A 17,810-nucleotide genomic window follows, 5' to 3' on the forward strand; every position below is an offset into this window, starting at 1 on the left:
ATTTTATAGATATAGATCACTGAGTAATATAGATATACTTGCATGTGAAATCTGTTTCGCCGTTTCATATCGGACATGACGTCGCAGCACGACTACGTTAGTGCGTTTCCTACATAGTTCGTATTTTGACACTATCAAGTCGACGACGTCGTTCCTCTTTTGCTATAGTGTTCATAGTGTGATTATAGGTCAAATTTTGTTGATCTCATGTCATAATACATCGTACTTATTCTGATTTAATTATTGTGTATAGGTAAGAGAACCACGCAATTTTACATATTTAGTTGGGACGTATTTATTTTAGGGTTATGTACGTGAATACTACTCAGTAATTTATCTTTAGGCTACATCATTCGTATCGATCTCTAATATCTTATATTTTTATTTCAATTAACTTGATTAACTTATGTTGGAGCCTTATTCATGACAGGGTTCTTTGAGTTCAGCGTTCAACTGCTCTGAAAAAATAAGCAATCAAATTTCTTTGTCTAGTCATCACTACCTGTTAGTCAAAAATTGAGAAACACCTCAGTCATCACCATTTCAATCTTACACCACTATTGAATTACGTAATTAATTAATATTGTAATTGCATTTTTATATTTCAGTGAAAGATGAGGCTATTGCTTGTGGCACTCCACATTGCGCTTGTTGGGACCAATTTGTGGGTCACAGCACATTTCCAAGAGGAATTACCTGAGGACAACGAATTTGCGGAGTTTGAAGACTTTGAGGAAGAAAAGCCAAGTGTTGCAGTCCCTGATGACTTGGTGGAGCAATTTGGTGAGACTGAATTAAATGAGGAGTTTGACGAAGATGATGTCTTAGTTGAAGATGGGGATAGCGAGTTCGACCATTTCCAAGATGAAGAAGAATTTGAAGGATTAGATGCCACAAGAGTTATTCCAGAATCCGATGAACCGTCCACATTGACTATCACAAAAGTTCCTCTTCATCTCCGTGCAAGATGGGACAGCTTTTACTTGGAAATCCTTATGGTTACCGGGCTGCTCGTTTATTTCGTAAATTATATAGCTGGGCGTTCTAAAAATTGTAGAATTGCTGAATCATGGTTAAATGACCATAAACAATTACTGTTAGATAATTTTTCACTCGTCGGTGACACTGGAAAACTCAATGATGAAATTTCAGAGAGTGGACTGGTTAAAGAGAGTGAATCTCAGTACAGTTTGTACTGTTCTGGTAGAGTAGGATGTGAATCCATGTTAATAGAGTTGAAATTAATCAAGAGACAAGACTTGGTCGCAGTACTAGCACAGTTAGTCAGACCACAAAATGATCAAGTACACTTTGGAATTGAGCTGCCGAAAGATGAGGTAGACACGTTTGTTCTTGCCATAGCAGCAAAGAGAACTGCTGCACATCTAGTGAGAGATATGGCCGATGTATGTGTGTATTGTCCTGAGAAACGTCCTGGTGAGAAATTTGGTCTTCCAGTTGGCTTCTACGTAATGTCTGAAATTGCTGAATCTGCCTCAGCTATTTTAGACACCAGAGTACTACAAGCATTCACAAAATACGCCCCTTACATTGATTACATTCACATCAGCGATCAATTTAGTGGACCAAAACAACAAGAGTAAGTTTAATAATGTATCACACATATGATTCTAATTTTAAATTGAAAGAAATATGACAAAATTAATGCAATTGATACGATTTTATTTTATTGAATATACTTTTAAATGAGATCCTCTTTTTTTTAGAGATGCAACACAACTCAATATGCCTGAAGTAAAAAGGATTCTACTAGTCGGTCTGAATATCAGCATCAAAGGTCGAACATCAGCTTCTGAAACCCAAGAGCACATGCGACCTTTACTTCAGTTGACATTCTATCTCTTAGATAAATTACGTCGGTTCAAACTTTCAAAGGAGGTAAATCAAGTCGATTAGCTATTGAGAATCAAACTGTGTCAGAGACTATTTAAATAATGATAATTGCAGGGTAAAAATAAGGCTGATAAAAATCGTCTCCGAGTAGAAGAAGCCTTCTTAAAGACAACACACGCGGCTCGAGCGGAAGCAGCAGCGCAGCGTCGAGAGGATCGAAGGCGAGCAGAGAAGGAAAGAATTTTACAGGAGGAAGATCCTGATAAGCAAAGAAAATGGGAAGAAAAGGAACAACGAAGACTTGCCAAAAAACGTGCCCCAAGAATGAAACAACTCAAGGTTAAGGCATTGTGATGTGGTTTAGCCGATTTGATTTACTCAATCCCCAAGACTATATAATGCACGAACTATTCGATACCTCAAGAAAACATTATAATTCGATATTGCTCAGTTCATGCCATGCGTAAAAAAAATCCCAAGATCGTCTGAGGTTGAGTTGAACTGAACTACAGGCATCGCCACTTCCTGGTCAGATTCTACTATCTGAATCAAAGCAGACGTGAAGCGAGTTTGTACTATTACAGGTATTAAATTCACGGACACCTTAAATGGATGAACATAATTTATTTTGTAAGTATAACTTTCCGTGAACTGTTCCACTATTTATTACTCCAATTATCCTAATGCCACAATGTTGCTACAGCAGCAGTATCACATAATTTCAGCTAGAGGCTATGGTCTGATAAATGAAGACTGAATACAATTTGTTTCTTATGCCGCGTTCTTTTGGAATCTATAAGTTACTAGAGCTAATAAGAAGATTCGATTAAGTCTTCGATTTTGATCGAACTTCAATGTATTTTCTAGAAGTAGTCTTGTCCGACCATTTCAGTAACTCAGCATTACGTTGTATCACAGTCTTCGAGAATAAGAAGTCATTGTATGACACAAAATCAGATATCACGATATTCAAACCATCACTTCCAGGCTTTTTTTCTCGTATCCATGGTAAAATATTATCTCTACAAACGTTCACAAGATCTTTTTCTAAGTTCCCGAAAAAATGTCTTGCCACATAATAGGTATCTGGTGTTAGTAAACATTGAGAAACAAAACCCGTTTCTGTATTTCTAGTTTCTAATTCCTCATCCAAAAATCTAACAAGATAGCCTGGGTTCACTGTATTCGGCCATGGAGTTATCCACAAATTACTATACCACAAATTAGTTGCGGTCAGTACAGCTATATTTCTGTATATCGCAATAACTTGGTACTTTTCTAGAGCAAGCCACTGCAGAGATATGTGAGAAAAGCTTGAAAACACAGGGCATAGTTTTCCCCTGAACGTCCTTTCGATGATTTTGATAAGTTCGTGATGGAGGGAATCATCAAACTCGTAAAAGTGTTGAAAGTCAAGAATGACGACTTCTTCAGGATGTAATGAGAGCCAGTCTGAGATATCGTTTAAGGGCTGTTCAACCGGTGCTCCATACAACCCATGGAGAAAGCATACTTCATCACTCTGACATTTTCTGGCGACTCTCAAGTCCAAGTAACGAATTCCACCATTGAGCTGTGCTTTGACATCTTCATGTTGTGTTATTGACCAATTGAAAATTATTGGTCTGACCACAGGTAAAAGGCACCCCAAGTATCTTAGGAAATGTGGTCCGTCAGGCCCGATTTTACTCTTCTTTGTTATTGTGTAGGTCATAGAATCGTGAGAACCTGAAGACATAATGAACAGTTATTGTATTCATATCTCTTGCTTAAGTTGGCTATGAAAACAAACAGACACCATCTGTATTTCAAATACCAACGACGTATAATAATGAAAACTCTTTGTTACTAAGCGTGATTATATAGCAAAAATCGATTCAATAGAATCCAAAAGAGTTGAAGAAATGCGGAACAAAGAACGGACGCCGAATAGTCAAACCTACCGGGTATCGCCAGGTGATTTATGGGTAATGTTTTCAACTGCGGCGGAAGGTCGGACATCCAAGATTCCAAATTTTCATAGAATTCCCGAACATCTTCCATTGGAACTTTTTCGATCGACACTTCATCGAGGTTCTCCATCCCGAGCAACGGAGCCCACCTGGCCAAAGTCGCGTGTCTGAAACACTCTGACTTGTGTTTCCGTGGGCTTGCGCGTAAGTTCCTACCGCAGCGTGAGTCTGACGCTAATGTTTGACGATATATCTATAAAGACCAGAGGAAACGTCAAGCGATCTACGTCATGCCACATCGAGCCGTCGACCTTCTCACGCGTCTCTATTCAATTCTACCAATCCTTTACTCTCGCGCACTCGGCACTGGCAGCCGCAGAAACAAGGTAAAATTTATCAAACTTTGTTTCTCGCCACTTCCGCAACTCGTGTATAACTTGTTTACAGCGATATTTATAATCTGACCACACTCTCTAGACCGAACGTCGCCTCGGACTAGATAGTACATAATGTCGTTGATTATGATTGTTTCAAATGCCACCCAACAGTTTTGGTTGCCTCTATCTGCCTGTATACTTTCGACGAAGATAAACTGTTCCCGTTATTGTTTGTAGTATGCATACGTGATCCAACAACGGCCAATTGACGATATGTAACATATTCATATTTATCGTACAAATATCGAGGTAAAATGGTCGTATTTTTTTATCCCGCCGGTCGCAGTGAGCCGATAAAGGAATCTTGGATTCTATCTTTTTTAATAAGCGCTGCTGATGTGGATCAATTTTCACACCATGCAGACTGAAATATTGACGTACATATATTTCTAATCTCATCTTATCGCATTTAATTGTTCACCAATTTCACCCCCAAATCCAATTTTTTAAAACAACTGTTTCTTAAAATTCCTCCTTAATCAGAAAATTAATTGAAGGTTTCATCAAAATCTCACTGTCTCTTGTGAGGTAGAAACAACCGATATAGCTGGTAAAAGGCGAAAATAAGGGAAAATATACAATTCCATACCCATAGCTCTATAATTAGAGTGGCCTATTTTTGTGATTATTGTTATGAACAACGCGCCACACCCACCGAAATACTCTATAGCCCATACCGCCAAGTGTTGCGATTCCTAGGAAGGCTAAATTAATACACTAGATCAATACCGGAAAAAGGATAGGATAATTTAGAACTTAGTTTTTGTTTCCGCGTTATAATTTCAATTTACGCATACGACCAATTGCATATCTCGAGATACATTTTCTGTTAGACATACTGCATTTACCTGCTGCAACCGCTGTTTTTTTTTTGTTAATCTCTCACGTGATCATCATTCCATCTATTTACGGCTATACGAATAACTTACAATGAAAAAAGAATATTATGAGCTGTTCTTCCGTTGAGTCAATATTTCGTAGTCAGGTAGACTCTGTGGTATAACTATAGGTATCGAACCACATATGGTCATTTGTATACTCACTGAAGCCATCTGACACACATCGTATTTGAATAAAATGTCAGTACAAAAGAAGGGAAAAATAAAAATGGAAAAAAGGAAAAACACATTACTAATTGTAAGTCATATATTCATAGATGTAGAAGCAACATAATAGTCATTCAATGATGGCCTCGAAAATCGTTTCAGAACCAGCGCGATGTAATTTTGTCTCCTCGACAAATATAGGTCACATTAGTTAAGTTGATATAAATATACGCGGTGTGTATTTTACCGCATAAAAAACTGAAGATTTAGGGCACAAGGATTCAGCCTTGACATTTTGAACAAGCTCGTTTGCGAATTATTATCATATAGGGTCAATATTTTCTTATTTTATGCTCTTCCTCGTTATTTCTATAGGGTGACCGTGAGTTAGAAAGATTGCATCAAGGTTTGGGGTAGGTTTAGTCTCGAGTTATAAAATTAGCATCGCTACTTACCAGCTGCCAGAAGCGAAGTTTGAATTAGATTATTGTGGGACCTATTTCAATTGGTTGTAAAGCAAAAAAGAATCTAGATAAACGTTTATAAATTAGATTCGAAAAACACACTGTAACCGCGGTTCATGACCAGTCGAGTGATACATAACGTTTCGTTGGTCAATTGAAATCGTGTATAGTAAAATTTTTGTTATCACATATGACGAAAAGGTGTATTAGTAACAGGACCGTGTTCAGAAATAAATGTAATAACTTTTAGATTCAGTCACATGAAACAGCGTGACAAGTAAAGAAAGTGTATCTAGTCTAAACTATTGCCTATGTAGTGACGAGTGGGTGTTTCAAATTTATTGTCGTACGTTGGATCGGATGGAGAATTTAGCACGCTTTTTTATATTCCCGGAGAAATATGTCCTACATAAGATGAATACTGACCAGACACTTTTTACGATATTTTCAAATACCGTGAGTCCTGAAATAGTTCAGAATTATGGGCTTTGTTACGTGATCGTTCCTACTTTTACGTGGCTTATTTTCAACCGAAGCAATACCAATTGATTTCATTAATAAATGTGGGAGATTCATTCATCGGTTATAATCAGAATTTTCCACTCACGGATATTACAGAGCAAAAAAAGATTCAAATAGACGAATGAAAACAATTGTTGGACTTCAAACCTTCAGGTGAGTAGAAAATTATATCCCTGATTATCTTAGATCCCTTAACTCCTTGGCAATTCACTTGTTCATTTATCTGTAATTTATCTCACCTTATCGGCCATGTGTTACACTGATTACCATCCAAACATCAAAATCATAATTGAATGTATCCATCAAATAATATATTTCACCGTTACTGCATTGCTGCGTTACCAAGGAAGTTTGTTGAATAATTCTGATTCGGAGCAAAATTAGATGAGATGCATCACAGCTGTTTTGTTTCTCGATTAATTTGTCTGTCAGGAATTCGCAGCAGCCTACGTCATTCTATCCTGTATTTGTAACAACAATCAGCCTATAATTGTAGGCATCGCGAACATAATATAGTTTAGCATTCTGTTATTGTTATGCATTAGATTAAAACGAAAAAATATCAAACAAAAATGAATAAAATAAAATAAAAATTTGCCATTACGTAGCTTCGGCTGTAACGCGGGCGCTGGGAGATTTTTTGTTCGTTAATCAGAATAGATTGGTCTTTTGATGTGAGCTTGTTTACTCCCGGACTAAAGCGATAATTGCGACAACTTAAAGATCACCAAGGGATCACTGGATCGAACCTGATTAAATGAATGCGGATTACAGATTCCCCAATAATCACTGTGGAGTTCCATCATTGGGACAGATATACGTGACCTTTTCATATTTCGCTTTTTGTAAGTCAAAAATTCCACTATAATGTTACATGCAAATTTTTCGAATTAGCATTTCAAAAAGAACTAAAAAATAATATCATAATACACAAGATGAGTTGGACGTTGACGATTGAAATGTTCCTCCTCTTCGTGTGAATTCGTTTTGCGGAAGAGGTTCATCAATTACAAAGTAAAATGTTTAGACTGAAATTTCAGGGTCATCGAATGGTAATGATGTATTTATTTTATTTTACCATCGTTCACGAGCCAACTAATGAAACTTCTTCGAGGCCAAAACTGCATCGGTCAGAGATTATCAGAAGCAGAGGAAAATAAGTTCTTGTTCCTTGACTTTTTGATGCCCCGTTGCGGTGGTCGGTCTAATTACTCTTGGAATCGTTCATCTGTAATTAAATCTAACTGGAATTGCATCCGCGAGCTTTAGATGTGTTATTAAATTTCTCGTTTACATATCTTAAGGAATTTCCACAACGTGATAACCGAATGATCGAGTGAATTTATTACATGAATTCATTCCTGTTGTATATTTCGTGTCTGATTTTTACTCCGCACCTTGTGCAACCAACTTTTTCTGAGATAAGAATAAATATTCGCTATTTTGTTAGAAATGGAACGCGCCCAAATTCAATAAATTCCGATTATTCGTTCCCGAGATATTATAGAAAACGTACACATCTGCAGATCAGGATAGTTGGAATGGAATTTCATACTTGGCGGGCTGCACTCGAGCCCTCGCGAATTAGTTTCTCTCTTCGCCATCGGGTCGCGTATTTCGCTAAACCGACTCCTGAGACTCTCTCGCAGTCGAAAAAGTTCTCGTCAGCTATAAGTACACTGTATTTGTCGATGCAGCCAGCAACGAGTTCTGCTCATCTATCTCATGATGGATCTGCGTTACTCTTGTTGCGAGTTTGGTAGCATGTGTTCAGGCATTATGACGTCGGCACGTGGATGAATCAAAACATAAGTTATGGCTCTTCAATAGGTCTCGAGGTGTGATCATCCTCTTTTTAGGCCTATATATTGCTCCATTGTCAAGAGGTGTGGAACGTCTTGTTGGTACCACCTGTTAACTCCTCTGACACTTCCTGATCTGTATTTCAATTAATTTTATGATGTGCGAAATACGTGCATCGGCTTAAACCCCTTTGATCCACTTAGCGACCTACCCTAATAATGTAATGTTTGGAATTCTTAGGTAACCGCGAAAAATACATATGTACGAATCCCAGCGAGCATATACCACAGTGTACACTCGGCGAGATGAATTCTGACTCTGTTATTTCGTACGAACAACGGGATTTAGTCCAGAATGAATTTCGCAAGGTGTACCCGTGAAGGTATCGTTAAAATTTTTTTTTTTGTTTCTTGTTTTACCAGAAGAAGTTGCGCTTTTAATGCTGAATTTTGGTAAACATGAATTAATATTTTTATCCGGCATTTGGAGCATATCTGTACCAAATTATCGCCAATTTTTCGCTTCGCCGAACAATAAAATGAGATATCTCGATAGCAAAAAATCGCAGCTTAATTTGGACAACGGATTCGTGTTCCTGAGGTCAAAATACGTAAGAAAAATGCCCTATAATCGATTTCAAAAATACTCAATTTTCGGCCCAAAAATCGAAAAAATCTCAAGGGGTACCCCTTGGAATTTTTTCAATTTCGGGGTCAAAAATCAACATTATTTTCAATCAGGTTTTTTATGGTATTTTTATGTATTTTGATCTTAGGAATCCGATTCTGGAAGTTAAATCGATCGGTCGATAAAATTTATCAAGTTATCGCTAATTTTTCGCCTTTTGGGGCAGAAAAATTGAGATATCTCGATAGGAAAAATTTGTAGCTCAATTCAGTTAACCGATTCGTGTCTTTGGGATCAAAATACGTTGGAAAAGCTTCATACGATCAATTTTCAAAATACTGCATTTTAGGTTTGCAAATCAACATTTTTTTGAATCGGGCTTTGTATGCTGTTCTTATGAATTTGAAGCTCAGGAATCCGAATCCACAAGCCAAAATTCATCCATCTATAAAATTAGAGAAGTAATCGCCAATTTTTCGTATTTCTGGAAAAAAAATGCATAACAACTATGACGAGGTGAGCTTGTCATCAAGCTTGTTCAAGCTCCAACTCTCATGGCATCAACTCTACAATTTTAAATCGTTAGTGATCATACTCGTAGGGAATAAGGTTCGATGACATTTGACTAGCTATATGAGTAAACTCGTAATACTTCACACTTGACACTAGCGTAGTAAGCAGCAGGTTTATATATCAGTCAAATGTACCTTCTCTACGTGTTCAGTCGCATGCCAAATTTCACCAAAATATCGTTCGTCGTTACGTGAATCTGAGCCGAAAGGAAATCATCGTTATATCGTGATGATCACCTACAATGATCGGAGTGACAGAAAGTGAATAAAACTATCAAATCAGACGAGATCTCACGATCTAATTGAGTCGTCAAGTGATACCACATGATTAATAAATTACACTAGTTATTCGGAAGGCCAAGCAAATCGTGGGGCAATTAATTCGTTCTGTTATGTGTCCTTCCCATGACGTATATTCATCCAAAAACATGGGTATGTACTTATAAAATTAAAACATTATACAGTTATCGTAGATGCGCATTTAAGTTCTATATAGATAATGCACGACCTTTCACAGACCTGTTGAACTGTTAATGGTGTTTCTGGCGATACGGATTTAATCACGTTTTTTTTTACTCGCTTTTTTATGGTATTAACATTCAATGATTTATCAAATATTTACAGTTTCGTAAGGTCTCGATAAATATATCAAAGGTGTTCGTCGTACCGTGGTAATTATAATTCACCATGATACGTGAGTACACAACAGCGGATAAATTATTCGTAATCGGTGTACGAGTGAGAGAGGGTAAGAAAATTTATGTGAAAATTTTCATCTGAATTCACAGCATCAGTTATTTTCAATTATAAATTCTATATCAAACGTACAACCGTCTCTTCCCGCAAAGGAACTTGAACTACGTTAGAATGTGATTACGTGTACAGCAATAACATTCAGGAAATAACGCACATCTTTTACCAGTAAATTCATTATACACCCGTTCTCTGATTACTTACCACTGTCTTTAATAATGAACAATAGGAATGTAAGCGGAAGTCGACTGATTGGGTGTCACCGACGATGTAAGTCGTACCTAGAGAGGTCGAGTGACAATTGGTTGCGTTAACTAAGAATAACGTGTGACATTTCCGGGCATGCATTTCTTTCTTCTTTTTATCATTTCATGCGTAACACGAGCGCGGTCTCGTTTAGTATTCCGGGAGAAAATTCTTCGGATCGTTCGTCTGATTCGAACTTTTAAAATTGCTCCGAGAAAAGAACCGTGTAGATTATTTTCGGAGAGATGTATAAATATTATGATCAGAGATGCAACGCTCCTTCGATTTCGTAACGAAATGAGCGTTGAATTTATCGCTATGCGAAATTTGTTGTACACTTTGTTCTTTTTCTAACAAGTACATCTCTTGTTTGCGATACAGTTCCCCCCGATCCCTCGCCGCAATGTCGATCATTTCGTCATCGCTGTTGATCGATGACTATCTGAATTATTTGACGCAATTTGAGTCAATGTACGACTGATTATGAGTCGGGCCCCTCAGTAGTCATTATTAATGAACCGCGGACAGACCCCTGCGGTGACTCGGGGTCAATTTCGCTGGAATGATTTTTCATTTTTGTCGAAAAAAATTTTTATCGCAAATTTCGTGGTGTGGAAATCCACGCGTCCACGCTTATCAAGGTTTTTGTCTTATCGGGCCTATGTATCAGAAGTATATTATATTCAACTGGAACGTGGTAATTCATACGAAAGGCTTATTAGTGACGAGGGGCTCGTGGCGTGTAGTCATCAGCGCAACGGATTCGATTGATCCTTTTCTTTTATAGCCCCGCATTCCAGGGATTAATAACGCAACCGATTCTTCCCACGTAGTTCTCAATATTGTCTTATCATTTAATTTTTTCTCACAATGCCACGTAAAAATCTAAAGAACGCAAACCAAGATTTCAAAACTATGGTACGTCAAGTAATTTTTCGGCATGGATATAGATTTTGCCAGTTAATATTTTTTGCATTATTACATCGAATTTGTTTTTATTATATCATAGGATCGGAACAAGGCCAGGAACTTGAGCAGAAATATGGCGATAATTTCAGGTGCGTGCAACACATATTTAATTAATTCGCATGCCTCTTCATCTTCGGAGCAGATCAGCGATCACGTAATGCTCTGTTCATGTTTGCCAGACTCATTAGATTTGAATTTTGTTGCTGATGTCATGTTTACAACTCGCTGCATCGTTGGATAAAGAAAACAAGTCAAAGAAATTTCACAAAAACTGAATAGATCAAAAATCGATCCGCAGTACATGCGCTGTTAATTATTTTAATTGCAGTCAATAAATTTCATCACTTTTAACTGCTTTGAAAATTCATAACAGAATAACCGCAACGATATCGTCGTTCGGTATCGACGTGTTTGAAATTTCTTTGAACATAATTGTTATCAACCCTCATAATCGTTGCTTCACCCTACCGGTGTCAAGTCGGTGGTGAAATCGATGCGTCAAACCAACTCTATAAGGTTTCAGAAACGACGTCTTCCGAACTGTCGCTCGTCCATAGCGTCTAGACTTTAGAATCTGCATAGCAAACTCGGGTACAGGATATGTTGGAAATAATATCGCGTTACGTAACGATAAATACCACATTTACAAACGCTATTTATATGCGCGGCAATTAGTCATGTAATCCGTTAAAAGGTGCAATAATATAGCGAGGGGAATTTTTTCATATCATCGTCACCGCGGTTAGAATTTTTTCCCCCTGTCAGAAAATACAAGTTTCTTATTTTCAAGTTTTCGTATAGATTTAAACAGTTGCATGAATTATTCTCACATCTCGGTATACAGGTAAGCCTTTCGAGGTTAAATATTTGAACTATCAATTTTATGGCTGATCGTAACTGCACATTCAAATATGAGATGGTCATATTTTTTCCCTTAAATTTCGTTGATTTACTCTGCAAAATATTTACTGCCGCATATGAGATAACAGCGGAGTCATATACCTATACTGCTATGGCTGATCCTATTCTCTTTTTTTCTCTCATTTTCCGAAAGACAAGCAAGATAGATACTGCAATTTAGAACAATTTCTCTCACCTCCGCCCGTAACGTCATTGGATTTCTGTGTCACTTCGCGGGAGTGTCATAATAAATTGTGCGCGCAAATAAACGAACTGAGGCAATATTGCCGACAATATTCCACAGAGAAATTCTACCGTATGGAATGAAAAAATTAAATTAACGAAAAAGAAAAAAAAAAGAAAAAACACGAGCACACGATATTACTTTCATATATACAAACTTGTCAACGCCACCCCTATTACTCGGTGGGGGTGCTCCAAAGCTGTTAAAATCTGTGAAGCTGAGCAAAAATTGAAGGGCATCGATTTTAAAGAGAAGTACATGATGTGCGTTCAACCGGAGAACTCTCAAAGCACGAAAAAGCTGCTCTTCAATAGGGAAAAAGTAACTGAGAGAATTTTTTCGGATGGAAAATGTTCAACGGTTCGTGATATCGGACTTCAATCGCATTCGTACGCCAGATTATACGTGCTTCGGATATTCGAATTGCTTGCCATGCTCGCACAGGAAACACGTTACCAGAATCACAGTGGACGATGATGGTGACTGTTTTGAAGAAATAGCAGTAGCAGCATCGCGTTGACGTCAGTTTTAGAAGAGACCAGATCACGTTTATGCCAACTGTTGTTCGAAAATTTTGTTGTTGGAAAAGCCGTGACTCGAAGTTTGAGACAATGATCGTGGAAATAATGAACGGTGATCTGCAGTGATCGACCGGACGCTGTCTGAAAAATGATTTTGCGGTATCGTATACGATTTTGTACATCAAAATTGATGTGTTCGTTTGCAACTTGGGACGGCGGAGAAGCCGGATACTCACGGTGAACAATTTTATGATTGAACAAAAAAAATGAACAAGTGTAGAGAAAATTTCCACCGAATGAGTCAACAAAGATGTTGCTTTCGAAGTTGGCACTGTACCCGATAATCTAACTTTATGCTTAGAATTCTCACTTTGAAATCAACTTTCCATCGGCCACGCGAACGCCAAATGGAAAATTTTTGAGAGAGAAAACATTTGGAGAGCTTTTATATCTGAGAAACTTGTAAAATATGCGCTGACGTAGTTCCTGCTGTTTATCAACTCCCAAATCTACCGATATTATTTTGTCCTACATTCGAATCTGCCCAATAACAACGATACGCGATACGAAACGAGATAGGAAAAGTTTACGTCCGTTGACGTTCGTTGGCGATAAATTTTCGATCATTCTTTGTCGACGGATCGATGATTACGATCGGCTGCATCTGTGCCCAACGATTTGAACAAGCCTTCGTAAAAGTGTGACGTCATTGTTGAGCCAATAGACAATCGAATTTTCGTAAATTATATTATCGTTTCACTCGGAACATCAGCGTTGCCACACCTCGGTATAAATTCGCAAGATGCACATTTTTAGTTCGACCTATTCCATAACCCAAAAGTTATACATACGTTACCCGTTCGGAGGGAAGAAATTAATAGGATTTCCAACAATTCCTGCTGTTCGAAATCTGTTTCATGTATATTATTTCAAGAATGGTACGACGCCGTTGCGAATTCGGACGCTGGCAGGAATCCAAAAATAAAACTTAAATATCCTGCAAGCTCCAGATCTCCGATGCGTCTGTTACCGAACGATCGCAGATTGTTCGCAGCATATACGTACCACTACGCGATTCGAAGTTCATTAATTTAGAAATCAAAGGCACGTAACAGCAGCAGAATTCCAGCGTCGAGCTATAGGTTCAACTTTGAAGTTTGAAAGTATTTTGATCACATCGAATTTCGTTTGGGGGCCGGTGAACCTCGCACCTGTAATAAATTAACTTTATTCGGTGTAATCAGGGTGAACATGCGCTTCATTTTACCCGATGTTAACGCAGAGCCTAATTTCACGCGAAGATACCTCCACCTTTTAGTTTCCAAACTGAATAAATGGGCGCCCAGTGGTTCGAACAACGGATCCCCTCGCTCGGTAAAGTTCTGAAAATCCTTTATCGGGATGTCCTTGATACTCCGGAGAACTGATCACGAATTTTTTTCACGGTATCCGCCATAGAGATTTTACTGAATACTATATATCGTTGAAGTTTCCGTACGACAACTTCGACCCTGGCCCCCGAATTCCCAATTTTTCTAGTAGTGCTCGTAATTCGATCCAAGGTAGTACCGTATTTCGATGACAATTAACACGATGGTGCCAAAGACCTCGAGCAGTCCGAACGAGAACCCCACCATCTTTGCGAGTTCAACGGTCCTCGGGGATTGCGTTATTATTTAATTCAAGACCGAGTGCTCGAGCTTCCCGGTGAACTCGCGTTTCACGAACTAGCTGTAACAATCGACTTACACCAGATTGAAAGAATCCACCGATCAGCGACCACTTTCATAAGACTTCCATAATGCCGAGTAACGATTACGCAAGGGGCTGGCGTCTTTCAAAAATTTATCGAGGAACGGATAATTTCAGCTGTGGCAAATTACTTCGTTCCTCACTTGCATTCGATCAATCTCACAATTAGATGACTTTCGGTCGACCGTCGACGCTAACGCGGACGTTTCAGATTACTCTTTGTTCTTGTTAGCTTGGTGTTACCCAAGATAAAGGAAATTCGAAACTTATACCTATCTTGAGTGGAATATGCGCGGTCGAAGTAGGTGTGTGTATTAAAGTAGAAACAAAGTTCATTACATGGACGTATATTTTCACGTCATGGTCACTCATAATTACAACGCTAATAATAAAGCCAATTGCTACCAGTAATCTCTAAACATTATAGCACTGTAGCTCAGCTGTGTCACGATTCCTAATTGTATCCGCAAGATCATCGTAATGGGCTGCAGTCTTATTTCAAAATTTTCCATATCTTGGACGTCGGAGAGTTTGCGGCAAACCAAACTGTCAGTTTTTCGAGTTGTCACGTAAAGCTTCTAACGCGAAATTTATATTTTTAGCGCGCGTTTTTTAGCGACTCGTCTCGCTCCAGATATAATCTCGTACGTTATGATAAGGCGTGCAAACATATGCTGCATCAAGATATGCGCGCCATGATAATTGATATGAGAATTTTTTGCAAAGAGTTTTTTTTAGGGTCGCGGCCGTGCAACGATAAGGTTTATCTGCTATTCGCGACTGATACTATCGACGGAATATTTTTCCACTACATTTTATCGAGTTTGGTGAATTTTAGAAGAATCCCACCGAGAGGTTCGAGGAGCGTCTTGGTGGGGTTGGCTACGAACGGAATCTGAGTCTTTTCGCAAGTCTCGACTTTGAAGTTGGACAATATTTTTATCAGGCCAAGCTTCGTTTGGTAGACGGCGAACCGTGCTCCTGAAAAAATGAATCACGTCGATGATCAGGGAAATTTTTTCAAATGCGGTGTTTAACGTGTCGCAAAGCAAAATATCGAACAATCGTATCGTGCGTACCGATGCAATTTCTGGGACCATCGCCAAAAGCCAGCCACGACATCGGATGCCTGGACTTGATATTTTCCTCCGTGAACCTCTCGGGATCAAAGATATCCGGATTTGGATAATTCTCCGGGTCCATATGGACCAGAGAAATCGGTATTAGGACCTTCTGGCCTTTCCGAATCGTGACATTCGTGCCTCTGAAAGTGTAATCGTTCATCGCCGCTCTCGCCGTAGCGGAAACCGGGCATCTGAGTCGCAGTGTTTCTGAAATCGAAAGGAAAAAAAAAAAAAACGAACATGATATCACAGTTACGAAACATTGCCAGTCAGATTTTTGACGAAGTCAGTATCTACCTTGGAACACCATGTGCAAGTACTTCATTTCCTTGACGCTTTCGTAGGTGACCTCTCCATTATTTTCGTCCGACGAATCCAGTATCTCCTGCCGTACTTTATCCTGAACATCCTGGTGCTGGGCCAACTCGTACAATGCGGCGCTGATCGTACTCGAAGAAGTTTCAAAACCGGCGACGAAAAACACGAAGGCTTGAGCGGTGATGAGGCCATCGGTGAGCTCTGGAATTTTTAATCGACAGTTTTTTTACGGACGGACTGACTGACCGAAACTGGTTTTCACGTGATATTCTTACCGAAATCAATTTTGCTTTGTTCTTGTTTAATTTCATTCAACGTGTCGATGAGATCCCCTCTTTGTACGTTGTTTTTGGTTCGATATTCGAGCATTTCGGTGACGGTTCGAATAAAAAATTCGGTCACTCCAGGGATGGATGCGGATATTCCCAGCAATTTGTAAAGCCACGGTGCCGCCGATCTGATCGATAACAGGAATTTTCGCTTGCGATCGATCGTGAACAATTTTCTCCCTATTTTTCTGAACTCACTGTCGTCGTCTGCGATCGCATTGAAATTGAGTCCGAACGCACAGCTACCGATTACGTCTGTGGTAAATTTCGCGCTTAATTCCCGACAGTCTATCGGCTCACCCCTGTCCACCAATACGTGCAAATACTTCTCGAAGTGATCGGCACACTCTTGAATCAAAGAGAACATTTTCCTCATTTTCCCGGCAGTGAAAATTGGCGACAACCTAGGGCGGAAAAATCGCCATCTTTTAGTTTCCAATGTGACCAGGTGGGCGGTAAGCGGTTCCTTTTTCTCGTGTATCACATCACCTCTCTCGGAAAAGTTAGAAAAATCTTTTATCAATACATCCTGAAGGAGATCGAGATCGCACAATATCAGAAGAGGTCTTCGCATTTCGTAAACACCGATCATAGGCGCACCGGGATACTCTTTACAGATCTGCTGCAATCCGTCTCCGATGAACGCTTTCCCGAGCACGATGTCCTTGAAATTTCCAAAGAGCAACTTGGGCTCTGGCCCCGGGATCCCTTGTCGTTTCCAATAGCCGTACGTTGAGCTAAGGTAATACCAAATCCCAATGCACAAAAGAACAATTGCCCCGAGCACTTCGACCGGCCCAATTGAGTGGTACGCCATCGTGTTTTCTTGGACGACTGCCGGGAAGCTTGTCTAATTAAAAGTTCGCACGAGAACTTATCTATCTTGGTATACTCCAACTTTTGCCGCACGATACATGGAGTCTCGGCAACTCCTACAACGCGACTGGGATTCCGACTATCTCTTGTGATCGGTATGCTTATAGGCATTCGTTATGGCTAGTCACGATGATTCAGCAATAGGTAGATACGCCAGGGAACTGTTGGAGAGGAGTACGTCTTTCTTTCATTTTTCAGAGAACCGGCAATTTGGAGTCGAATGTGAGAAAAAAACAAAAAACGAATGCACGAATGAGCTTATGATATGATATCAGTCTGCAGATGTAAATAAGTAAGCAACGGAGGTTGAGCAAAAATAATAAAAGATTGAAGATAATGTTGAAATGCATCAGAAAGCGGGCATAGTATACGATGAGGATTCTTATCAATTTGTATGAATAATGATAAAAGTGACTCCCCCCGGAGCACGTGATTTCCACGTTCCGGAATCATATTACTGTCATTGTATCCCACTGTACGTGACCAAAATTTCAACGAATA

General features: G+C 39.1%; 4 protein-coding genes across 4 annotated transcripts in view; 2 read left to right on the plus strand and 2 right to left on the minus strand.

Moving 5' to 3' along the window:
• Nucleotides 1-85: 85 nt before the first annotated feature.
• Nucleotides 86-2,463, plus strand: LOC105692691 (PAT complex subunit CCDC47). The gene is made up of 4 exons (XM_012412065.3): nt 86-253; nt 609-1,600; nt 1,728-1,899; nt 1,969-2,463. Exons 2-4 carry the CDS (start codon nt 615-617, stop codon nt 2,206-2,208), a joined length of 1,398 nt encoding a protein of 465 aa, XP_012267488.2. The 5' UTR covers nt 86-253; nt 609-614; the 3' UTR covers nt 2,209-2,463.
• Nucleotides 2,464-5,697, minus strand: LOC105692692 (PI-PLC X domain-containing protein 3). Its single transcript, XM_012412066.3, has 2 exons — nt 3,798-5,697; nt 2,464-3,582 (listed from the first exon to the last, which is right to left on the minus strand). Exons 1-2 carry the CDS (start codon nt 3,934-3,936, stop codon nt 2,681-2,683), a joined length of 1,041 nt encoding a protein of 346 aa, XP_012267489.2. The 5' UTR covers nt 3,937-5,697; the 3' UTR covers nt 2,464-2,680.
• Nucleotides 5,698-10,870: 5,173 nt separating this feature from the next.
• Nucleotides 10,871-17,810, plus strand: part of LOC105692668 (6-phosphofructo-2-kinase/fructose-2,6-bisphosphatase-like) — a 34,360-nt gene continuing 27,420 nt past the window's right edge. Inside the window, exons 1-2 of the mRNA XM_025747219.2 lie at nt 10,871-11,194; nt 11,286-11,334. Of these exons, the coding sequence (XP_025603004.2) occupies nt 11,147-11,194; nt 11,286-11,334 (97 nt within the window). The 5' untranslated portion in view covers nt 10,871-11,146. The remainder of the gene's footprint in view (nt 11,195-11,285; nt 11,335-17,810) is intronic.
• On the minus strand, nt 14,994-17,464 carry LOC112694779 (cytochrome P450 6a2-like). Its single transcript, XM_025747223.2, has 4 exons — nt 16,380-17,464; nt 16,084-16,305; nt 15,742-15,993; nt 14,994-15,643 (listed from the first exon to the last, which is right to left on the minus strand). Exons 1-4 carry the CDS (start codon nt 17,248-17,250, stop codon nt 15,471-15,473), a joined length of 1,518 nt encoding a protein of 505 aa, XP_025603008.2. The 5' UTR covers nt 17,251-17,464; the 3' UTR covers nt 14,994-15,470.

This window comes from Athalia rosae, chromosome 4 (assembly GCF_917208135.1).
Source record: "Athalia rosae chromosome 4, iyAthRosa1.1, whole genome shotgun sequence".
NCBI lineage: Eukaryota > Metazoa > Arthropoda > Insecta > Hymenoptera > Athaliidae > Athalia > Athalia rosae.